The 25417-nt window shown below is 42.4% G+C and overlaps 1 protein-coding gene across 8 annotated transcripts in view; it reads left to right on the top strand.

Annotated features, from left to right (window-relative positions):
- The window catches only part of LOC135305308 (BEN domain-containing protein 5-like), an 876852-nt gene that overhangs the window by 507314 nt on the left and 344121 nt on the right, over positions 1-25417 (top strand). The window contains exon 1 of one of the 8 annotated variants that reach the window (XM_064428813.1): positions 20199-20661. The exons of the other annotated variants lie outside the window; for them this stretch is intronic. Within the exon in view, the coding sequence (XP_064284883.1) occupies positions 20442-20661 (220 nt within the window). The 5' untranslated portion in view covers positions 20199-20441. Of the gene's footprint in view, positions 1-20198; positions 20662-25417 lie in introns of those variants that run through there. 8 annotated transcript variants of the gene reach the window in all.

Genomic DNA, 25417 nt, shown 5'->3' with positions numbered 1-25417 from the left:
AATAACACTGTTTGCAAGCCTGAAGAGCCAAGGCAGCAGTTAAAGCTTACAGAAAGGCTAGCCCCCAACTTCAAATTCACATTACTATTTGAAAGATGGTGAACATTTGCATTTTAATCTGAAGTAACTGCAGCTTGGCTCCCCAAGATAAGAAGATAGTATTCAATTAGTTAATGTGTGTGCCTCCACTTAGAAATACTAGCCTGGCTTTTAATGATGTAACACCTTCAATTTCTTCATGTAAGGTGACTTGCAGACTTGTTTCTGCCTGCAGGGTTAAGATGTAAAATGGGATCTTTTAATAATCCCAAAAGGCAGGACCTGCCTGCTCTATGCCATCGAGGAAAGCTTGATTTGCTCTTCTGGGCCTGCTCCAGGTCTTGAAGATGGTTCAAGCTGGATTAGATTTTAACAAGGTAGAATAAGATGAATACATAACCAGACCTGATCCCGTCCTTATGTCGATTGAATGTGCTGTAGTTGTTCCAAGCCTCCTTGCTTCACCAGCTTTTCAAACTGCTGTTCACATACTGTTGGCTAAAAATGAACGAGGAAAAATACATTTCCTTACTGCTTGTGCCTGAATTTATGACTACTGAGCCTCCAACTTCCAGTTATGATCTGTCTCATATATGTAATAACACATTTTCTGTAGGTGATGAGGTTGCTGTAACTTGTGATGAAGTGCAGGCAGCAGTTTGGTTTATTTTGTAATGCTTCTTTGTGTGTACCTGAAAATGGGTCATTTTTCTCCTGCAAGAATCACAACAGGTATCTCTGCAGGGGGACAGGCAGCAGCTGAACCGCACAGGGAAGGAGGGAGGCTGCCGTTAGCTTCACTCCGATTAAACTATTGCTGCAGCTGGAACAAAACTACCCAGATGCAGGCTCCAGGCTCACCAGGAGGAAATTGTTCCCAGGAATAAATAAAAATAGTGATGATGAAGATTGCCTCTTTAACACACCCAGAGGGGGAACGGAAATTTGTCACTTATGGGTTCTGCTTTGGGGACGGCAGAGATTGTTTCCTTGCATGACCTTTATAACAAGAAGTGTCAGACTTCATCCTGTATGTATCAGACTAGTGTGACATTGGATATTAATCCTGATGGAAAAGGATTATGTGATTTTCACGGGCACTCAGATAGATTATCCTTTCTGGCCTGGCTGGAAGGTGGCAAGAGTCCCTCTCTGCAGATGCTGGCTGGGAGCAGAGTGTTCCCCGGAGAGCAGGACCAGAATAACCAAGCAAGGGCAGCAGCTCTGGCTACTGAGCTTTCTTTCCACTTTCCATTCATTTCTGTTGTTCAAACATGCTGCTTTCAGGACTTGCCCCTTTGAGCAGGGGCAGTGGCATGGATGGAAATGGTGCAGATTTTGAGAAGTCTCTTTGTTAACAAGCTCTTTGAAACACTGAGTAAAAATACCTGAAGGAACTTCTGGAGCAACATCATATTTTAAAAGACATCTTTTTGTTTCTGGATGCCCATTCTTACATTGAGGTTTTGCCCAATATTTTGACAAATAATATTTTATCCTTGGGTTTGGGTAGAACTGATAATTTTGATGTTTCACAGTATCATGTTAAGCCCTGAAATCTCTGCTGGGTTTCACACTGGATAATAAGAGAACCAGTCATGTTTTGTCTGGTTTGTTACTCACTTCCCACTGCATCTCTCCCAGGGACCATGTCCCTGCCTTCACCCCTGCAAGTCACCTTGCTGAACTTCCTTGTGTCATCCCACAGAAAATCTTCCTTCCAGGAAGGGGCTGGAATGTCTGCTCTTGCTTGAAGGAAAAAATCAGGTTGCTGCTGCTATCAGGTATTATGGCACTATTGCTTCTGGGGCTGAGGGGTCCTGACCACCTGTGTGAAAGGTGTGTGCTGTAGGAGAGCTGTTCCCCAGCTTCTCCAGGGAAAAAGCAGAGGTTTGGGTAAGGGATTCAAGGGTTGGCCCTGCTCACCAGCTGCCTCAGGCTGTACTGCAGCAGTGATATGGGACAGAACCGCATGGGTGCCACTTCAGCCCCTTCCTGGGGTATCAATTTACAGCAGCTGAACCATCTAAAATACAAATATATTGGGGTTCAGTTTTTTGTTTTGTTTTAAATTACAATAAAAGCTGCAGTTGTACAAAAAGCCTTTTGGGGAAGTGGCTAAAGCCATAGGCTTACACTGGGGCACTGCAGCCTGAGACCACTTGTTGAAGCTTTTATAATTTACATCACTTTATTTTTCTTCTTTGGTGTTTATACACTCAAGCATTAAAAAAAATACATGAGCAAATTTATATTTTAAGCTCTTCTATATTTGCCTCCTGACTGCTGAGAAATATCATACAGGGAGTATTTTCTCAGACCTTCCAGAATCATACTCTGTCCTGAAGTAGGTGAGGTCAGCTTCTGCTCAGAAACATACATTTTCCCCTGGTGCCTTGGCAGGAACCTCACAGACTGGACACCTGGCTTTCAGACAAGCCAAGGAAAGAAAAATGAGAAAAAAATCCCTCTCCTGTGATGTGAAAGCAGAACCATTTGCACACTGTGTCAGTAGCTTCTGCTCGTTAGACCTGCAAACTTTCCAGTGAAAAATGATCTGAAAATAAATGTGCAGTGAGTCATTTTTTTTCCTTCCCTGAGTTATACCTTTAATTAATCTCAATCAGGTTACAAAATCCATTTTTACTCAGATTTAAAAAGCATGCACTCTGACAAATAAATCTTGTACTGAGTGCACAGTGTTTGTGATTGTTCCTGCTCAAGGCCTGTCAGCAAATGTATCATTACTAATTGCCCAAGTTCCAACAAATCAAAACACTCTAGTTTTATGTTAAGGAAGGAGTTGAGCTCTTAAATTTCTATATCTGTTAAAGCTTTAAACTGCTTTAGTGCATCACGTGGGGGCATGTCAGCTTCATTTCAGAAGTAATAATCCAAACAGTTGTCAATAATTGAGGACAGTATATATAAGATTATTTCTTTTAATCCAGTTAGGCTTGTTCTTTTGATTTGGTTTGGTTTTATATTTTCCTTTATCCTCAAATCCCTTTTGGACCTAGGAGACCAGTATATAAGCAGCAGGTGAAAGTCATTAAAAAAATTAGTCTATTTAACTCAATGAAATCCAGGCTCAACTCAGAATATTTCAGGCAAATTACAAATAAAACAAAAAAAAATCTGATGATAGAAATGTAAATCATATGATGTGTTTTATTATAAAATGTGCAGCAATTCCACCTGCCTTCTCTCTGCAGAAGGGCTTTATATTTCATGATCCAGACTTGCTGTGAGCACTCCCCATTGCAGCCTTGTTGTGTTCTGACCTGTTGCCAGTCATGGGTTTGAAACTGTTATCCCATGTTTATGGAAGTTCATGTTCTGCAAAGTGAAGAGTAATAACCCTTTAGCTGCAGTGTTACAATTAGTTGGAACTACCCTCGGATCTCAATGCCTTTCTCATTTGGTTTATTCTTTAAAAAGCAAAATAGAAGACAAGTCCTTCTCTTAAAAGGGACGTGTTTGTGCCTTCAAGTTGTAATTTTATTTTTTTTTTTACATCTTTGCCAGACATACTTCTCTTTGGCATGTCATCCCAAAGTTGCTGTACATAGACAGTGTAATCCCAAAGACCCCCAACTCTCAAGTACTAATAGCCTTTAAAAAAATCTCTTTGGGAAGTGTAAGATTTTCAGAATAATGTCACCAATATTTACATAGTCTGTGATTGAAGGTATATCTTTAATATTCAACAAGCAGGAATTTATTATGGAAAACTAAGGTAAAGCCAGCCCTGTGTGGTGTCACACTGTTGGAAAAGCTCTCATTCCCACTGGGCATACCAAGAGCCTTAACACAAACCTGAGAATAGTCAGCAGCCCCTTTCTCAGTTACACTGTGCTGTAAAAATAGTCACCCAGACCAGCAACCAGAAATTTGACCTTATAATGCTCTACACTAAAGCTCATCATTGTTACACTAATCTTGCTTTCTTGCTTTATTCTGTCCCTGGATCGTTGCATGCTAATGGTGATTTTTAGGGGGATTTGTGGGAGGATATGAGTTGGCCAACACCAGGCACTGTAGCAAGAACTCTCCCTAAGCTCAGGTCTTCACTAATACAGGGGCATAGGAAGAGAGAGAATTGCTTTGTTTTGGGTGGGGATGAAAAGAGATTGATTTGAACACTGTGAATATTTATCAGCAGAAATGATTTTTAACATGTCTTAGAATTTTTATCTGTCCATGATATAGAATAGGCATAAAGTAAATAAAAAGTAATAAATATTCAGGCCATGCTATTGCTGAGTGACAGTTGATGCTTTCAGTGGATTTTATGTATCCATCAGTGATAACCTGCAAATCATTCATTACAGTGTGCCTTCTGAAATGATGAGGCTTTGTTAAGCAACATTCAGCTAATGAAATAGCACACCTTAGGCAAAACACCTCCAACATGTGCCACTCATCGCTGCCAAAGACTAAAATCACTCTCTACAAACGAGACAAGTGAAAGGCAGTTACATGTTGTGCCAAGGAACAACATATTCCTGTCAATTCAGGGGCATTCCATCTCAGGGTGCTCGCTCCATGAGCTGCTTTCACATGGTATTTGTCAGGTTGCTTCATTGCATGACTCACCCCACAGACTCGCCTGCCAGACCGGCACAGGATCAGGAACCCAACTCCAAGCTGTAATCAGGGGTTTTATGAGATTTTTTTGTGGACTACACCTTCTGCGTGCTGCCTTTTAGCAACAGCTACTACCTAAGTACAATGGATTGGCTAAGAATCACTCCTCCTGCTGCTCACAACTAAGCCTCTTGCTCTTTGAATCCTTTTATTGCTTCCCCATCTTCTCGATATTAGCGCTGAGCCTTCTGTCCCTGCTGGCTAAATCCCACCTAATCCAAATCTTGTCTTTAGTACATCTCTGCTATTATCTCCTGTATTCCTTCCACATCATGTACCCCTCCCATCTCAACTTCATCATCATAACAACATAAATACCTGATGCCCTCCTGACACAGCTTCCCAAATTTTGTCTTCCTTCTCTAAGCTTATTTCTGAGGGCACCCACTACCTGTTCTTGCACCTCTTACCTGCGTCATCTCACAGCCAGCCCGCTGTCCCGGACTTATTCTCAAGTCTGAAAGCATCAGCCCCCTAAATCTCAGTCTGCAAAAGCATAGTCAGATAGAAAATGTTGTGGTCTAACCTTTGTTAGTCATATATGTGAATCAGAGCTTTTTGTCTGGCCATGTGAGTTTCTGGTAGCTTCAGTGGGCTTACTCATGATAGCAAATGCTACATTCAATAGTAGGCATTTGCAGGATCATCCTCTGTGATTGTAATCCCTTTTAGATGGGGAATGTGTCAGCATTTTATAAAGGGATGTAAAGATGCATGTGGCCTGTACAAAGTCTCCATAATTAATGTTGCTCCATCAGTTGATTACAGGAATTTACAGGCTGCACTATTATAATACAATAACCTGTTGGAGTTTGATGTTTATGAAGAAAGGATAGAAGGAAAAAGGGGGGAAATTAGTGCAAATGTTCATTGATGTGGTAGCTGTTTCTGTGGATATAATGTCTATCTGTTAAGGGCTGCTGTTAGCAATAGACAAATATCTCTGTGGAGATTTTTTCCCTAAATTCTAGCTTGTGAAGCCTGAGAAAGGCTTGCATTTTCCCCAGTCCGTGTGTATGATATTTGGGATTTATAAGCTGTTTTTCTGTGAACTCTGTGTGAGCATCACATTGTTGAACTGTTTGACAGATTGAAAGAAACCGAGAACGAAGCTCAAAGGACAACAATTCTCCCTTACGCAATCTAGAAAACAATTCTCTAAAATATTACATCAGTTGCTGGCAGCTGTAGGTTTGCCTGCCTGCTAATTTACTATCACAAGTGTTCCAGAATCCTTTGTAATCCAACCATTGCTATTTATAATCGTAATGATTTATTTAAGGTCTCTGTATATGTCAGCATAAAGTCATCAAAAAAAAGCAAAATGAAGATTAGTTGGCTGGAAGCACACAGAATGGAAAAGAATAACCCAACAATGGAATTGAGATAAAGCTTAGGCACAGTAAATAACTAAAAAAAAAAAAAGGGCAATCGCTTTATTTTCAACTCATCATATAGGAGCCAGAGCCTGTGATTTTGGCACCAGGCAGTTCCCATCACAGGCTATTAAGAGCAGGGAAACAGGTGTCTGGTGGCCAGGGAAGGAAATGAGAAGCCGTGACACCTGAATTGAGATCATAGACCTGCTCCTGCCTTTGTGCCTAGGGAAAAGGCATTAACTGCTTGATGGCTTAGCTCCTCAGCAGGCTGTAGTGGCACCCAATTCTCAGCCGTTAAAACTTTTTACTTATTTATGAGATTTTTTTTTTTCTATAGAGCACTGTAATGATGCAAGGCAACTTTATTATGTTCAGTGGAAAATGCGAAGTTGAGAAAAAACGTTGAAGGATTGTGTAGTGGAGCGCAACACTTTTTAGAGCTGAGTCTCTAGGTCATTCTGAGGCAGGGATTTGAGTGGTGTCCCTTAGGATTTGCTGTTATATATGCTGAAATGATCAATCAAGGATAAAAAATGGACTGTTCTCATCTCATAGATCATTTCACAGTGAAACAGTTAAACTCCTGGCTGCTTTCTGAAAAACAGAGATCTGCATTAATAAGGTGACCTTATCAGAGCCACCCCTGGGGGGAAGGGGGGGGAGAAAAAAGGGTGTAGAAAGAAAGCGAATCCTATTGTTAATCTTTTTTTCAGGGAGACTTGGATACCTGAATGCAAATTACTTTATATTTAAATTGTGTGAAAGCACAAAAGGTTTGTGTCTACAATTGACAGTTATTTCATTAGCTGACTTGTGCAGCCTTGCAAATGGTTTCTAGTGTTAACTTTCCTTGGATTTGTTTTCTTTGTTCTTTGCAGATCTTGCAACAGTGATCATTTTGATTAATGTATTCAGTGCTCTGTTTTACTCCTGATTCATGTTTTTTGCAGCAGTCAATGTTCTGGCCTGGGTAAGGTGAGACTGTGAAGTGGCTTTAGTTTTCCTCCAGCAGTGCTGATCTGATGGGCTGTTCTCCAGCTGGAGAGGAGCATGGAGGCTGCTGTAATGCATTTTGCATGGCAGTGACCCCAAACACGAGTCAAAGCTGGTTTTAATCATAAGATGTAGGATTGTTGCAGCCACATCCTGCTGTGACAGCAGATGGGTGCTGTGCATGGGCTCTGTGGGGCTGGAATATCATCTTTGTATCTCTGTGAGCCTCTCAGGATTACATATGCTGGCTTTGGGCCTCTGTTCACACAGGTTTGTGGTTCAGAGTGTGGTTCACTACATCCCAAAATCAGGCGTTTCTGTTCTTGTCTGTTTAAAAAAGCTGCCACACAAACTGAGGTATTAATCTGTGGGGAAAGGAGAAGATGTAGTTTAAAACTTACCCTATATTGCTTCAGCCACACCAACACCATGAGTCCAGTCTATGCTCCATGTTTGAGGAACCAATGATCACTTCAGGAGAGAATGGTCCTTCCTGCCCCTAAACTGATGGATGATCTCTCATTGGGAGGTGCTGGCCTTCCATTGATCCAAAAGATGAGCTTCATCAAGCCACTCAAGTTTCAGTGAAGTTGAATTTCAGGGTAGATCCTGTCAATCCAGCCTGCTGATCTGGACTGAGCAGCATCATCAAGGTTTACACACCAATGTAAAAATCCAGTGATAGGAATTGCTCGATTAATTGTCCCCGATGCACATCGATCTGCAGGCAAGTTGCCGGAGGCGTGCAAGCTCTTACTATCCTTTCCCTCCTTTCTTCTTTATTTCTTTTACTCAGACTACATTTTTCTTCTTTGCAGAACTTTTTGGCATTAGTTGTTGCAATCAATCCGCCATTCCCTGCTGACGCTTTTTATTGCATTGGTTTTTCAAACTCTTTCAGAGGCGCCTGAAGCATTACATCACTCTTCAATCCACACCAGGCTCCGAGTCCTAAAATACAAACACCTTGGAGACCTGGGCCTGAGTTTCCTCACAAGCCACTCGTCCCCATTACCCTCCCTGAGAGTCACAGCTTCAGGAATCACAGCGAGATCCCAGGAAAAAACACTTGAGATACAAAGGCAGGGCTTCAACAGTAAAATCAGAAAACAGGCCCAGCCACCTCTATAAAACTCCACTTTGAAACTGCTCTCCATATGCAGGGGATGTAAACTCATCAGAACTGGTTTTACTTCCTCATTAATATCTTCAAGCCATTTCTCGTTTTTACAAGAAATCAAACATACAAAGGGTTTTCTGAGAACTCTTTGTGAAAATAGGAAATTTGAGGTTTTTTGTGTTCAGAGCCTTGAATTTTTTTATCTTGATTTTACATGGTCACCTACAGAAAAAAAGAAAGAAAAGGATTTTATGGGTCTATAAGGGAGGCTCTGAGAGAAAGCAGTGGAAAGGTAGATTATTTTTTGCTTCACAAGTCTAAGTATTTTCCCCGCATTCTCTTCTGCTTCACAGCAATAAATATAATAGGATTTTTTCAGACTTTACTCTTGGACTTACTTCTTAGTAGATGTTTAATTTTAAAAAGTGAAAGACAAAAGCAGGGATAGATGGGAATGAGTATCAGGGAAGAACAGGGACACTTGAAACTCAAGGGAAAAGGAAAAACAGAATAGCTCAAGTTAGGTCAAGATTTGTTCATTTTCTTTAAACTATACTTGGAAGAAAAAATCTTTAGACAAATATTTGTAGATAAAATTCCATCTAACTGCTTTTTCACACAAGAGTCTCACAAATCATTAATCTGGTCCATAAAGGGACAGCTCTTCCAGCTGATCTGGCAAAAATTTTCTGATCTCTTTGTTCATGATAACACTGAAATCAAATAGCTGCTCAACATGCAAAATATTAGAGAAACAAATACCTTCTTCTGCCTAATTTTGCTTTACATCGTTTTTATGCTAAATACTAGACCTTCTGAACACTGAGACAGAGAGCTGTTATTTGTGAACACCAATTTCAATGTTTTGGGTTGAAACTTAGCTTAATGTATGAAACCCACGTCCTTGCTGTCACGAAATCTCCATTTTCCCACTTTTACAATATTGTTGGCATATGTCTCCAGCTGTCTGTTGCTGACACAGAATTGCTTGTGATTATCTGATGCTGAGCTGTTCCGCTCTGTTTTTGTGGTTTTAATCTCTCCAACAATACCTGAACACGCTGTGCAGATCGTGATTATTGGGGCAGAATACAGTCGTCTTTGAAATTTATTGTCCCACACAGAAAATTGGAAATCCTTAGGATCTTTATATCTGGATTGAATGCGAACTGCACTTCTTTCTGATTTCATAATTTAACATTGCAGACTGTTGACTTATTGACTACAGCGTTAGCATTTTCCAGATTGGCAGACAAATTGCCTTGTAGGAGTGTCTATGCATATTTATACATCATCCAAAGGTTAAACGACAGAATATATTTTAATTGCCTAGAGATAACTTTGCAAATTATATCGCTGGTACCAAAACTTCTAAACTTAAAAGATGAAAGTTAAGCACTGAAACCCATATCTTTTTCCAAGTAAATAAACCACTCAGCAGTACTGATTACTGACAGTCTTTCACTGATGTTAATTAAACAGAATCTCAAAGACATAGCTGCCATTTTAGGCAAAATTTTAAAACAGAGGGAATTCTAATTTTCTTCTTAGTCTTCCTAAGCATGGCATTTATATGGGTCTTGCTATTTGAGAAAGGACCACAATCAAATAAACCCCAAAATGTAAAACAATTAAAGCAAGGCATTCATATGTAAGCATTTTTTTTCCACTTCCATTTGCCTTAAAATCTGAAGGTATAAAAAACTAAATCCCCAAAGAAGCTAAAACATGTCATGTGCTGCAAGAGCACCAAATACATTCAGTGAGAATATTTTTCAGAGAAAACATAACCTTGGAGCTATTTGAGTATTTAAGAGAAAATCTAATTGCTACTTACATTTTTTACTTCCCACTTCAGCAATACTTTTCTCTCTAGAATACAGACCCCTAAAGAAATTACTGAGGAATAACAAGTGTTCTGCAAATTTGCTGATTTACAGTGACTCTTCTTATATATGAGCTCTTAAAATAAGGTTCTGCATATGGATTGGGGCAATCCAAATCACAAATACAGGCTGGGCAGAGAATGGATTAAGAGCAGCCCTAAGGAGAAGGACGTGAAGATGTTGGTTAACGAGAAGCTCAATGACCCAGCCATGTGTGCCTGCAGCCCAGAAAGTCAAACTTATCAAGAGCAGTGCAGTCAGCAGGTCAAGGGAGGTGATTTTAGATCATCTTTAAGGTCCCTTCAAACCCAAACCGTTTTATGATTCTATGAATGTGAGTAAATTCACAGCAGTTTGCTCTCAGTGGAAGAAACACACGACCCTGCAGTAGCTTGGTTACTTGCTGTGCTTTTCCCTTTACAAGTGATCAGTAAGAATTCACCTGGAGTGTAATGCATTGAGCAGCAGACTGGGAGACAGATGCTTCCCTCTCCTGGGGTTTTGACTAGAGGAAATTATGTGTGTTTATTAGGTGAAGAAAAGGACTTTACAAGTGGAGGTGCACAGTGGGAGGGCTGAACCCCTTCAGGCAGATGGGGGAACCAAAGCAGGCACCTCACTTGCCAGGCAAGGTCCCAGCAAGGAGTTTATCAATTAAAAATGGGAGACATCAATGTGATGATCTTCTGGTCTTATTGGTGGATTTTGAAAGAAATTTCCCTTAGCCTAGTTTTGAAAGGAACTTTATATCTGCACCTGCCAGGGGTGAGAATTTGAAGCTGTTAAAGTAAGAGGTGTCTTTTTTCAATTTTTGCTCCAGAGCAAGATGGGAGTTACAACACTCTGTGCTCCATGGTTTCTGTGGATGGGGTTTTGGCAGCTTCCACACGGAGCACAGATGGTATTTGAGATCTTGTACTGAGACAGCCCTGCAGGGTAAGCAATAACTCTGTCAGTTTTCTTGGATTGTAAAGCTGCATATAGATATCTGAGGTCCACTGGAGTCCTTGCTACATCCAACCTCTCTTTGAGTTCATTTTGCTACATGATGTGAGGGCAAGAATGGCTACTATCCTTGTTTTTATGGTTAACAGAGTAAAAAAAAAACCCAAAACAAATGAAAGCCATGAGAGCTGTCAGGAGTGATTTTAGTGAGTTTTGGAGAGACCATGAAAATGCCTTTTGGGTGCTGGTGAACACGAGCCAGCTGTGCCCAGGTGGGCAGGGAGGCCAGTGGCACCTGGCTTGTGCCAGCAGTGGTGTGGCAGCAGGAGCAGGGCAGTGACTGTCCCCCTGTGCTGGGCACTGTGGGGCCACACCTCGAGTGCTGTGCCCAGTTCTGGGCCCCTCATGACCAGAGTGACTTTGAGGGGCTGGAGCAAGTCCAGGGAGGGTCAGCGGAGCTGGGGCAGGGTCTGGAGCACAAGTGTGGTGAGGAGCAGCTGAGGGAGCTGGGGGGCTCAGCCTGGAGAACAGGGGGACCTGGAGAGATCACTGTCACTGCTCACTGTCACTGATCACTGTCACTGCCCACAACTCCACAGACAGAGGTTGTAGCCAGGTGGGGGTTGGTCTCTTCTCCCCATTACGAGAACACTCTGATTGCACCAGGGGAGGTTCAGACTGGATATTAGGAAGAAAATTCTTCCCTGAAAGGGCTGTCAAGCCCTGGAACTGGCTGCCAAGGGAAGTGGTAGAGTCGCCATCCCTGGAGATATTTATAAGAGGTGTAGATGTGCTGCTCAGGGATATGGTGTAGTGGTGGGCTTGGCAGTGATGGGTTAATGGCTGGAATTGATGACCTTAAAGGCCTTTTCCAACATAAATGATTCCATGATTCTGTGATTCTAGATAGTGCCTCCACATGAGAGGCAGGACAGATAAGGGTGTCTACTGAACTGTCGTTACTTCTTAAGAAATGTGTCAATTCATCACTTCTCATCAGTGAAAATTTATCTAAAGCATTATTAGCTTACTTCCCAATCAGTTAACTATTGAAGCAGAATCTTGAGCTACTGCACTGGGCTGATTCCATTTAGCCCTCAAACAAAATGCAGATTTCCTTTGCTTTGTGGTCTTTCCTCTTGCATTTTTGGATAAAAGCTGAAGGTATACCTTATATTTACGTTCCCTAAATACTTTGATATATTCTCAGTAGTGCCCCCTTTTGCTTCTAATTAAATCCCCACCTATCTTGTCTTTTCTATTTTATTACCTCTTATGGGTACTGGTAAATAATAAGAGAGGGAATTTGGAAAATATAGGCCATTTGAAAGAAATTCTGTGTGTATCATATCCGAGAATTTGAAAGATTAGTGAAATGTTTACAGCTCCCAAAGAGTCAATCTTTAGTCCAAGATTTAATAAAGGGATGGACATGAGCCCTGCTTGCTCTCGCTGTTCTGGAAGGACTGGTTTTGTAATATTTTCTGTCTTCAGAACAGCAAAACTACTTCTGATGAATTTAGCAAAGTTTGTATGCAGCAGTGCCCCAGACACTTTCTTATTTTCCTTGACGTTATTTTTTCATCAGTTTGGATGGTGTAGTATCTGCAGACAGTGCATGTTCCAAATATTGGATTGCTGTGTCTTTGCATACAAACCTTGTAAAGGAAAAGAAATACCACACTATGTGTACAAGCATCAGAATCTGATTATATGCAGGATTCTAATCTTAATATCACACCATCCTCACTGAAAAGCATTGCAAGAATATTCCAATTCATATTCTGAATGGTGTGTTTCTCTGCAGTCATCTTGCAGAATTCTTATTCCTACCAGGAGAAAATCAGTATACTGAACTGAATAAAAATGTATACATTAAATTGCTTATTCAAATGTCCACCTTTGATGTTTACAGAGAATTCAAGCAGGAAGCAGTATAACCTGAGCTTTGTTCTATTGATACAAGAGGCTAACATGAGTTAAAAAACAGGAAAGAATGAGAAGTTGTTTAATACACTGGAAATGTGGAAAAAATGCAGATTTCAGTTATTAGCTTTCACAGCTGTATTTGCATAGAAATATACTAACGGCTGGGTGACATTTCATGCATGAACTTGATAGAGCATCCTTAAAAATATTCATGTTAGAAGAGTACTTAAAGGGAACCTCGAATTCGAACATTCCCGTCTTTGTTTAAAAAAACCCCAAACCCTGGTTTCCCTAGGGTATTCCAGTGCAAGGTATTTCTTTATGAAACAAAGCTTTCTTTGTTATGAGGAATTCTGGGACAGCCTAGGAAGGGCCCTTTTTTCTAATCACACTTTAAAAAAGATCCTGATTCCCCTGAATGTTAAATATTATTGAACAATAGATGTTGCTCAGGCTTTTGTGGAAAATACCAGCAAAGCAAGAAGACCCTTGAGGTTTCAAACACCTCTCAGATTATCAGTTTCCTATGCCATTTTCTATTTTGAGGGAACACCTTCCTTGTAAGTGGGACAAAGATGAATGCCAATCATCTACACCGTGTGAGATAAAAAGAGTTACTCTGCTTTGAAAAACTAGAACAAATCTTGGAGGGGACTATCACAGTTACCCCCTTGTATGAATTTTTGGGAGCTGGGTCACAGCAATTCCTTCCAATTCATATTTGCTTGTTGCGTGTTGTTGTTGTTGTTTTTTGTGGTTTTTTTTCTAATTCACCTACTAGAGCAGACCAGGTGCAGCTTCATTTGTAACTCATAAATGATAAAGATGTCTGGTTTTATTTAGAGTGGAGAGGTTCAGAGAGCATGGTGAAGGATTTTAGATCAGGGAGCACTTTTGCTTGCCAGAAGTTTCAGCTTTCATTTTCTGTTCTTTTAATTTAAACATGATTATTAAAAATGCACAGCTGAGGAAGGCACTTTCCTGAAATATTCCAAGGATTATTCCTGCTCTGTTATCTCCTCTTCACCTTCCACAACAGGATTTTATGTGTTCGCATTAGTCGTTGTTCTTCAGAAGAGCAGCTGGTCCATCTCTGATTGTGACTTTCATTAGAAGCAGAAAACTCTACCTTCTGAAGTAGTGAGATGTGAGCACTAAGTCCTGGGAACATTTTCTAAAAACTCACTTTATAATGAAATATAAACCAGTCTTGAAAGGGATTAGAAGGAATATGACAGGAGTATAAATTAAAAAGCACTGCGTTGTGAAAACATCTATTTAAGCAGTTTTGACTCTGCCTTCACTCAACCCAATTCCTGCAGCTGCTGATTGTCCAGAACCTTCCAAAACAGCAAGAACCATCTCTGGGGCTTGTCCACACTCTTGCTATAATCAGATTTCTAAAGGAAAGTAGGAGTATGTGGAGATACATTTTCGGAAAGAATGCAGTCCTGCATTTTTAGTAGCTGACCTCCTTTCCTTCTGTGTCTATCCTACACTACTTGCATGAACCTCTCAAGCAGAATAGGTCTCTGCAGAAAAGGGCTGCAAGATCATTTTCCCTGTCAGTATGAGACATAAATGCTCGTTCAAGGCAGAACATTGCTGTACAAACGTGAAAATAGAAAACCAAAATGAGAATATTACTAAAAAGTGTCATTAATATCATTTTAGAGGATCTGTCTGAACCATAACAAAATCACAGGCAGTGTCTAGTAACGATATTTTACTCTGAAGCCCAAAGGTTACAAAAAGACTTTAGTCTTTGCCAAAAGAAAGTCACTTTCTCATCTGAAGTGCAGAAGGAATCCAATTCTTGTGGTGGTGCAAAATCTATATATGCAAAGCTCCTTTTAGAGTCATACTAGTAAAACGCCTGTCAAAAGTCAGGGGAAAGTCTGGTTTATAATAGGAAAGGGCAAATCTCAAATAAAATTTCCAGTTAGAGTGCAAATATATAGGCTGGAGCCATCAGTGGATGGTAGTAGCAATAAAGATCATTTGGGCTGCAAGAGCAATATTGTCTGCAGAGCAGTTTCTGCAGACGGCAGCAATGGCACCTGAAGGACGCGTTTTACAGGTGAGTCCATGCACGAGTCAGCTCACACAGAGCCCCCCCGCCTTCCTCACAGGAAAGGACTTTATCACATGGAAAACAGCATTTCACCTGAGTGCAAAAGATGGCATTTAGCAAGATTTGGAATGGTGTGCAGGAGGGTAGGAGCTGAAAGACAAGAGGTTTTAGAGTCATTTGCAGCTCCCTGAGAGGGGTGGGTGAGGGTGGGGGAATTGCTGCTCTCACTGAGGAGAGATGGTGCCCACTGGCAGCGTCTCCTGGTTCCTGTTGACTTTCTGTGGGCACGTTTAACCTGTAATTTGGAAGAGGAAAATACAGTCTGGCACACATTCCTGAAGGGTTGCCAGTCCCAGATCTATCCATTGCATAGCCTGCCAGAATGGGAAAGATAAGTACCTTACAGATCAGTATCCACAGCAACAGACACCGGAATTTTATTTTTTTAATACATATAAAAACCCAACGAAAATAATTACTTTTTTATTTTCCAATCTTATAATAGTAATAATGACCTTTAGGTCAGGAATTTTCAGCAGTTAATGACTGTCTGGCTTTTTCTTTGGTGCTTGGTTTCTCCAGCCAGTCATTAACAGTGAGAAAAGTGCCTTCTCCTGTGGACGCTTTGGCTTAATCGTTACCTTTTCATGCTACAGAATGCACCAGCTGGGAAATAAGTACCTCCTATGCGAATGGATCCATGAAATGTGCCTTGGGTTTCATTTCTTTGAAAGAATATTCTGTGAGGGTGTGAGAGTTTACTGTAAAAGATGATTGACTAGTATCCACAGCCCAGAAAAAAGTTAGATCACTCTGAGGAATTGGGACTGAGGATGGTTTGAGGCCATAGATCTCAAAAGATTAAATCTTCAGAATTTATCTGTGTAATCTAGGTTCCCTTACTCTTGGTAATGGAGTGCTTCGGAATTATATATGGACACAAATATTTTCTTACCCATCTTTTAGGATCACACAGGAACAGGACTTTTTTTTTTGTTTGTTTGTGTTTTTATTTGTAATCACTGTGATGCTGAAAGCACAGTGTGGTGACAGTGTCTCAAGGGTTAAAATTTATTTTAAAATACAGAGGGGAGCAGCCCTCTGGAATGCCTACCCTGCTCCATCTGGATAGTAGATTCCCTCCTTGCAAACACCCTCTCTCTTCAAAACACCTAGAAGCTGTATATGACTTTGTTCAGAGGAAAATACATTTATACATGGAAATTACTTTGTCTTGCACTCCATTGTATGATAAAAAATGCAAACCATGGAATGGAAGTATCTTCTGACCACTCTACTGATCATACTCTTCATAAAAATTAGCCAGACTGTGAGTGTATTATGTTCCTGAACATATATCAACCTCTGAACGGTTTTCAGTCCTTGTGCCTGTTAGCTGAGCTCTTCTTCAATCTGTATGACTTTTAATGCCATTGTTCCAATACAGTGTTACCCAAAAAAAGTGAATACATCTTTCTTTTTTGTGAATATCTTTCCTTCAAGATATATTTGAGCTTGAAAACAATTGTGTAAGAAATGCACTACTTGAAGGACAAGTAAATCCACAAGACAACGATAGTTTTCTAAACTACATATTCAGTGTGTAGGGATTCCTAGTGGTATTCCAACGTATGGTTACTGCTGAAGAGTCAGGTAGTGAAGCAGCTCCACTGGGACAGTAAAAGAAAATGGGAATTTCTTTAGTAGATTTAAAGTTAATATGGTGTCCTTCGATAATTTGGTACTAAATATGGAATAATGTGAATGATGAGCCTAATTTTAATGTTTTGCTGGGAAAAGAGACCTGGCACCTGCATAACTTTTATTGGAACTATTAGCTTTTCATTTTGTATCTTTAAGTGAAAACAGAGTGCGTGTGAAAGCTGCGGACATCCGCGTTTGCTTGAACACTTTTTTACTTTTCAAGAGAAATAACACCAGCAAAATGTAAGTAGTGTTCCAAGAAAGAGCCACTCAGGAGTCCCACAAGGGCTGGGACTATGTTTTGTGGTTTTTCCACTCTTGCAGTGACAGTATTACTTTCTCTGCTGAGGCTTCATTTGCATTTTGAAAGTACAACAATTTACTTCTCAGCAGGGCTGTGCTGTTTCTAAAAGGCTGGACTGGCTCGAGGATTTAAATCCAGTAAGGTTCCAGTAATTCCCTTTACAATGAGTTTTAAAATCTACACCTTTAAAATAGCTCTGCACCTTTAAACTTCAAGCTCAACTCCGTGCTAAAGCAGCTGGCTAACCATTAGTAGAAATGGGAAAGGTCCAAAAGACAGGAGTGACAAGTGACTTGTGTTTCATTCGCTGCTTTAATGGATTTTTCCTCAGCTTCACAGCTAACCAGTGCAGATTATTTATAGATTTTAAAGGCAGAAATTAACACTGCTCCTTGTAGGCAGAAGAAAAAATGTATGCAATCATTATTAATTCTTTAGCATTATAATGCCTTCTGGCTCAACGTGTGTGCAAGGGACCAAGAGTAAACATGCATTTATCATTCTGACCCTTATCTGTTCCCAAAAATGTCCTTCAGTGGAGAACTGTGAAACAGCCTGCCTAAAGGATTTGAGACCTTTTATTTTTTTGCTGGTGATGCAAAAATCTTTCCAGTCTTTGCTGTAATTCAACACTCAAATGTAAAATATTGCAAACACCAGATTAAAGTGTTCCTTTTCCCCAAAAGCCCAAACCAACCAACAAACCCACTATGATGCTACTGCCTTCACATGAAGCCTTTTGGTTTCCTTTCATTGGGACAAATTACCCAGGCGTCCTTGGTACCCAAAGAGATCTCTCCCTTTCCAACTCAAACTAATTTTTGAGTCCTGACCTTTTCTTTGTTTCCTTTTATTTCCAGTATTACCATTGCTCTGAGTTTCTTTCCCTCCACAGATGCTTTACACACCCCTAACAGAATTCAGCTGTGGAGGGAATATAATCCTGGCAGGAGGCAGTCTACCCAATCCCTCATTGGCCACTGAATTTAGTACAACAAAATTGTCCTTCACAAAATTTTACCAGTGTCCATGGGGTAATTCCAGCAATCAGCCTGTCCTGTCATCTCTCTGCAGCTCCCTGTGCCCCACTGTAACACGAGGTAGAGGAGACAGCAGTGATACAGCAGCTGGTATTGTTTGATCAGCAACACAATCCTTGCTGGAATTTCATTTCCCTTGCAGACTTGCTACTAGAATACATTTGTCATCCATACTTTGTAGCAGAGTTATATTTGCCTGTAATTACACATGAGTCTGGCAATACTTTATTGTTAACGTAAAGTACTGCCATTTAAATCCCCAACCTTAAACTGGAGTATTTGCAAAACTCTGTAATTGCTAAAATAATAAAGCTGCCATTACTGTATGGGAAGTTTACAGCTTGTTGGCAAAATACCTACATTGGCTTAACTACACCTGTATGGATTCCATATGTTTTCATGTGCTGCTTAAGACAGCCAGATTTCTGCTGGGCACAACCAAAAGTTTCTAGCACTGTCACAGAATGGCTGAGGTTGGAAGAGGCCTCAGGAGCTCCCCTAATCCAGCCCCTGCTCAAGGGGTTGCCCAAGACTATGTCCAGATGCTTCTGAGTTACCTCCAAAGATGGAAAAACTCCACCAGCTCTCTGGGAACCTGTGCCAGTGCTCAGTCAAAACTGAGCTCTCTTTTTTTCAGCTTGTGGTCTGATCTCATGTAGGAGGAGGTCAATAAAAGATAACCAGGAAAAACAAGTTCAGTGTGGTTTTACTCAGTGCAATGGGCACAGATAGTACTGCAAATGCCCAGGGATATGAAACCCACAAAGAAAATGTATTTTGGTTTAATTTTGTGTTGGTGTTTTGCAAACAAAAAACTGGTGATGCCCCTCTCTTGTACTCATTCTGTGATTTTTATTTTTTTTCTATTTTTACATGAAATAGTTCTCCCCATGTGATTGTTCTGTTCCTAAGTCTGGTTGGGTAAAACAGACCTCAGGACTAGAAACAGCAGTATGAGTTTGCTCTGAACCATAAGCAATTTTGCCACATTACCCTTTTCATATGTGAATGTCAAAACATCCACACTTTGTATCTAAGAGTCTCCAAAAGTTTGGGAATTCGTGACAAAACTTGTGCCGTCTCTAAGCCTTGTTCTGACACACCTGCATAGCATTTCTCAGCTCTCTGTGCTCTTTTGGGAGAGGACAGGGGAGCTTTGTGCTCCTCCAGCATCCCCCAGGGCATGGAGTGATGGAGTGCAGGTGGCTCTGCATTCCCATGAGAACCTTCATGTAAAAGCTGATGCTTGAGTGCTGTTGCCAAGTGGCAGATGAGTGTGGGGCTCTGTGTCGTGTTGTCAGGCCAGGAAGGATTCACTCTCCTCACACAGGTCCCTCCTGCCCCTTTTCCCTGCACTTTCTGGCTCTGCCCTGGCCCTCGCAACAAATCCCACTGTGTCACCCCTCTGTTTCTCCTCCAGAGGTGATCAGAGCAATGGAGCACCCCTCCAAGGAGGAAAGAGTGAGAGAATCGGGATTGTTCAGCCTGGAGAAGGCTTCGGGGTGGCCTTACCATGGCCTTGCAGCACCTGAAAGGGACTTGAGAGGAAAGATGAGGAGAGAGTTATTTATTACAAGAGCGTGTAGTGACAGGACAAGGGGGGACAGCTTCAAATTGAAAGAGTGCAGGTTTACATTGGCCATCAGGAAAAAATTCTTTAGGCTGCTCAGGGTGGTGAGGCCCTGGTACAGGCTGTCCAGGGAATTCATGGCTTCCCCATCTCTGGAAGTGTTCAAGTGGCGCTTGGAGAACCTGCTCCAGTGGAGGCTGTCCCTGCCCGGGGCAGCAGGGGTGGAACGAGACCATCTTTAAAAAAGACAAAGCCTATTTCTGCGGCACTTGGGGGCAAAAAACCACCTTCCCGAGGCCCTTCCTGGGCCGGCTCGGGACGTGTGAGGCGGGATCCGACCCGTGCCGCAGGTGCCGGGGCAGTGCGGGCCGCGTGCCCCTCAGGGTGGCGGCAGCCCGGGCCGGGGCCGTGAGGGGGCCGGGGCTGTACGGGGCGCGGTGTGATTGCGGCGGGCACCGAGCGGGGCCGGGGCTGTGCGGGGCCTCGGGCTGTACGGGGCTGCGGGCGGGGCGCTGTTTGTTGGCGGCGGGCACCGAGCGGGGCCGGGGCTGTACGGGGCCTCGGGCTGTACGGGGCTGCGGGCGGGGCGCTGTTTGTTGGCGGCGGGCACCGAGCGGGGCCGGGGCCGCTCCCGCTGCCCCCGCCCGGGCCCGCCCCGCTCGCGTCGCTCCGCGCTGGATTGCTCGCGCCTGGCCGGCGCCGTTGTGGGGCCCGGCGGGCGGCGCGGCCAGGCCCGCTCAGCCGAGCGCAGAGGCGGCCGCAGGAACAATACGGCGGCGGGCGCGGAGCCGCGCGGCCGCCCCGCACCATGTACGCGTTCGTGCGGTTCCTGGAGGACAACGTGTGCTACGCGCTGCCCGTGTCCCGCGTGCGGGACTTCAGCCCCACCTCCCAGCAGGACTTCGACAACCAGAAGGTCTACACCGTGTACCGCAACCCCGAGGAGGCGGCGGACGAGGACGACGAGAGCCCCGGCGAGTGGGGCGACCGGCTGCTGCTGCACAAGGCCCAGATCCTGGCGCTGGCAGGTGAGGGCGGGCCGGGCCGCGGGCGGCGGGGGCGATGCCGCCCCCTCCCCGCTGAGGGAGGGAGGGAGGGATGGAGGGCGGGGGGCGAGGGCCGGGGGTGGGGAGGGGCAGCTCCGAGCGGCCCCGGGCCCGGGGAGGGGGCCCGAGGCTCGGTTTCCAAACCAGCCGCGACCCCCGTGATGCCCGCCGAGGTGCCCGGGGAGGGGGGCGGTGGAAACTTATCAAAAAGGAAAAAAAAAAAAAAAGTTTAGGTTTTTGTCTGCGGCTTATTTATAGTGCATGGAGTCATTTGTGTACGTTTGCAGTTGTTGCCAGTTTTGAGGGGTGCTGCTTTGTGTCCGCTTTGTTAGTTTTAGTGACCTCACCGGCTGGAAGGCGATAGTGGAAGCAGAGCTCCAGGTGCTGCTCTCGTGAAGCGTGGGCTCGCTGCCTTTGGTTTGTTTCATGTTCGAAGATAACAAATGTCTCCGAGCTAAGAGGACCAGTTCAAGCGTAGAGTAGGAAATGACCCCCTGTTTTGGCCATCTGAAGGTGCTCAGCCCTGGTGAGATAGTGCTGTTAGTACATTGCCCCCAGATAGTGACTCTGGCAGAGTGTTTCCTTGAAGACTTTGTGTAAGTTTCCTCGCTGCCATAGTCGTAGTTGACATGGAAGGGAAGTTTGGTGGTTGTAGCAAATTGCTGGTTAGTGTGGACTTGCCCAATAGGCTTTTATGACTTTAATGACCATTTGGAGTGCCAGTCTGGGCAACAAAGAGGACACTGGGTTCTTGTCCTGACTTTTTCAGTTTGGGCAAAGTACTGGTTATGTCTATTTGCCCAAATATGGAATGGGCTTAAAAAAACTCTTTTGTTTAGTCTTGAGCTCTCAGAAGGCAGTGCTGAGCTCTGATGTCTAAACAGAGTAACTTGGTGTTAAAGTCACCTAAAACTGGTCATTTTCTAATTTTATTTTTGAAAGTTAACAGTTCCTAAGCCAGTTTAGACTGGTGGTGGCCCAGTTTGTTCCCGACTCAGCCAGTGACTTTCACCATTATCCTGTTTCTAGTATTAACCATAAACAAATACAAGAACCAGGAGCAGCCAAACATGAATGCCCTGCAAGGCTTTTCCATTTTCTGAGTATTTGCAACTCCAGAAGTTCAGAAGAACTAGTTAGGCCATCTAGCAGAGGAGTGGATTCTCCTGCTGACTTTTTGTTGTCCCGTGCCAGCCCATGTTTTGGCTGCCCTGTCTGTGGCAGAGGACTGTGTGAAGTGTTTCTTGCAGGTTCCCTGTCAGATCCATGGAAGACAGCAATCCCAGTGTCCAGGGTCTGCATGGCCTCTTCCCACAGGCAGCATCCCATTGCACTTCACCTTCCTCTGTCCCACTGGGGAAATGCAGCAGCAGTGCCCTTTCAGTTCCTCCTCTCTGTCTCAACACAGCTAAAGAGCTCCAGAGGAATATTTAGAAATTATACTTAGATATGTTAGACCTTTGTTCACATGTTGAGCCCACCAGGTTGTTTCAGTTTTCCAGCAGCAAGTGCTTATTTTTGTCAGTTTCCTTGTTCCAGGCAGAACCTGTGTCTACCCAAGAAGTGCTCTCCTGAATTTTTCTGTACAGTTTCTCTTTGTTTCATGTATCTTGAACAATATACACTGTTTCCTTCAGAGAACAGGACTTGTTACCTGTATTAGTGACTTGCACTAATTGCTCTCCAGCGATTCTAATTTCTACAGGAAATTATCCCCTTGAGCCAGGAGCACAAGGAAACACACAGCTATCTTTATTACAGCTCTCACATCACAATATTTTCTGACTAGATCTGTGTTTTGCCTTCTTGGAAGACTTCTCACTTGAACACCAAATGAGTCTTTACTTCTCTACTTCTTTCCACCCTGTACCATGTAAGAATACCTTAGGTGAATTCAGCAGAAGTCATATACCAAGGGTCACTTCTAAAGCTGTCATTTCTCCCCAGAATGTTAATATTGGTGTTTCTTTTTATTGTGGTTAAAAACCTTGGAGAGAAAACTTGGTCTTCCACGAAGACATCATAGCACAATTCTTGCTTTATAGTGACCAGCTCAGTTTATGACAAGTTTTTGTGGCAAACATAGCAAGTGTAATGTTATACAAACTGCTTATTTAGTTTAAAATAATTTTGCAAGTCTGCAGTAACGTTTCACATACCAGTACAGAACTTTTAATTCCAAAGATTTTCAGCCTATCTTAGTAATAAGGTAAATAACGTGTATAAAGTTGCTTTTATATTTAAAATATATGTAGTTGATTTTGAATTTTTTGTAAGGAACTCTTAAGTGCACAAACCATACATCAATGACTTTAAGGGTTTACTGCTTTGGTCCAAGAATTCCCCATTAGGAAGAGGTTTCAGGATCAAAGTTATGCTACAGATACTAAATTAAACAGACAGCAGAAAAGAATAAGAGGGGGAAATTTTTTTTTTGAGCCTGCAAAGTGTTCTTTTGCAGTTTGAATAGTGACCAATTTTCTTGCATGTAAAGCTGCTCAAATAAACAAAGTTCTAGCTTTTCATATATATTTTTTTTCTGATCAAACACTGTCCATGCAGTGGAAATTAGTCATAGTTTGATAAATATCCATTTATTTTTCCTTTCTAGCAACTTGAAGAAAAGGAAAGAAAGAACACAGATACATGACACATATTAATGCCTTTTTTTTTCTTTTGAAAAGAGTTTTCTTCTTCTATTCTGTTTAAAGAAATTTAGATACCTTTCAAACTTCTACCCTTGTAATGTAGGAATTCACGCAGGCCTAAGTACAGATTTATGCCCATAATGCAAAGCTTTATTGAAGCACTGGTTGTGTGAAGAGTTCATAAAACAATTGTCCTTTTTTGAGAGAGTCTAGAAGCAATTCTTTGATCCTTTGTGCTGAGGTTGGATGGTTGGAAGCCAATGCAGTTGTGAGGGATATTGTTTCTGCAGAGCAGAGAGCACTGCTGTAAAGGCATTATAAGTTTAAAAATGAAAAATAAAAGAGGGAAGTGTGTAGGGACATGCTTAGATCAGGTAATTGTGAGAGACTTGGTATGTTGTGGAGATAAATGCTGTTGTCTTTTGTTCTGTGGTAGGTAGTGTGATAGTGTTAGAGGAGAGCTGTACCTGGACTCTGAGCAGCTGTGCCTTCCCTTGTGTCCCTGTGTGCATGGTTGGGAACTGCTGGGATGTGTTGGCCTGGGAATGTTCCACTTTATCAAAAGTTAGCCAAAGTCTGGGGCTCAAACCAGAAAGGTTGACCTGACTCACATAGTTCTAGACCTTCCAGCCACAGAAGGCATATTAAAGTCAACGTCTCTTGCCTTAACAAGTTCACCGTTTGGCTGGCAGCAACTGATGCTGTGAACTAATAAAGGAGTAATTTTCCTTGCCTCTTGCATGGAAAATGGAGCTCAGCAGACTGGAGTTTGACTACAGAGCAGTCTTGAGGTGACGTTAGCTGGTCTGTCTTGTTGAGAATACAAAAATAGCAGACAGCTTTTCAGGAAGAGCTTGAGTCTGTCTTCGTGATAATCTATACCCTTCCTTTTTCTTCTTTTCTATCCTCTTCTCCAAATGCTCCAAAGATGTTTTTTCTGGTCCCTCTCCTTGACACACATATGCCATTTGCAGCTTTTCCACACTTGTCCAATAGTCACTAGCAGAATGTTATCTCTGACCATATGCATCTTACAGCAGCATGATCTTTAGATGACTCCATTGGAGCTTTTCCTTTCTTTTCTAGGTGATGAATATTAGATGGAATGAATGAGTTTCAGGGACTTCTAAAAGTTCCCTACTTCAGGCTATGTTTGTTAACAACTTAATAATGAGTGTCTTCTCTTAGGAGGTGTTCTTTCCTGACTACAGTAAATAATTGTGCTCTATAGCTGCTGCCCTCAACATTTCCCACCCACACTTTCATAGCAAGCATATCTCCATCAGATTCTCACAGCAATTCCTTAGCTGCCCCAGCAAATGTGTTAATACCTGGTGCATCCCTATCCTTTCTTCCCCTTTTATAAAATGTTATGCTCCGCTTTTCATTGGAGTTGGTTATGTGATTTTTTTTCTTTGTTTTAAGAGCCTGTGCAGCTCATGGTGAGATGTTACTATGTATTTCAGAAGGATATAAATTCTCTGTTCTGTTCATAGAAAAATCTTAAATTAAATGATTCTAGGACTGAGTTTTGAGTAAGGCTGAGAGTGTTTCAACTTCGTACTGTGTATCCAAGCTTCTTTGCTATGGAAAGTACATGGAGGAAAGACCCTTTGTCAAATTCTGGAATACCTGAAAAATTTGCAATAAGAGATATTAGATTATATTAAGAATATACAAAATTCAGGCCAGGAAGTTGTCTTGATGTGTAATATTTAAGTCTAAGCTTTCATTGGTATTTCTGTAGTCTTGGGCTTCTCCGTGGGTTTTCTCCCTTGCTTGGGGAGTACCTAAAGCAGGTTCTGGCTGTGGCCGCTGTCCCCATGCTTTATCCCATGTTCCTGATGCTCCACATGTCCCATTTCCTTTCCCAGGGCACTCATAGGATGAATGAACCATTGTGGTAGGGACAGCTGACTCTTTGTTCCCGGGAATCTCTGGGCCTGTCCCCTGCTGGGATGCATTGCTTGGATGGAGTGTGACAGAGACCTGGGGAGAAATGGCACCAGGAAAAATGTCAGAACACCTGCAGATGCTTCTCGGGTGATCCCAAGGGTTGTCCTGAGTAAAGGAGTGCCAGGAAGGGGTTG

This window comes from Passer domesticus, chromosome 7, assembly GCF_036417665.1.
Source record: "Passer domesticus isolate bPasDom1 chromosome 7, bPasDom1.hap1, whole genome shotgun sequence".
NCBI lineage: Eukaryota > Metazoa > Chordata > Aves > Passeriformes > Passeridae > Passer > Passer domesticus.
The sequence above is the reverse complement of the archived record's forward strand: the minus strand, read 5'-3'. Positions and strand labels throughout refer to the sequence as shown.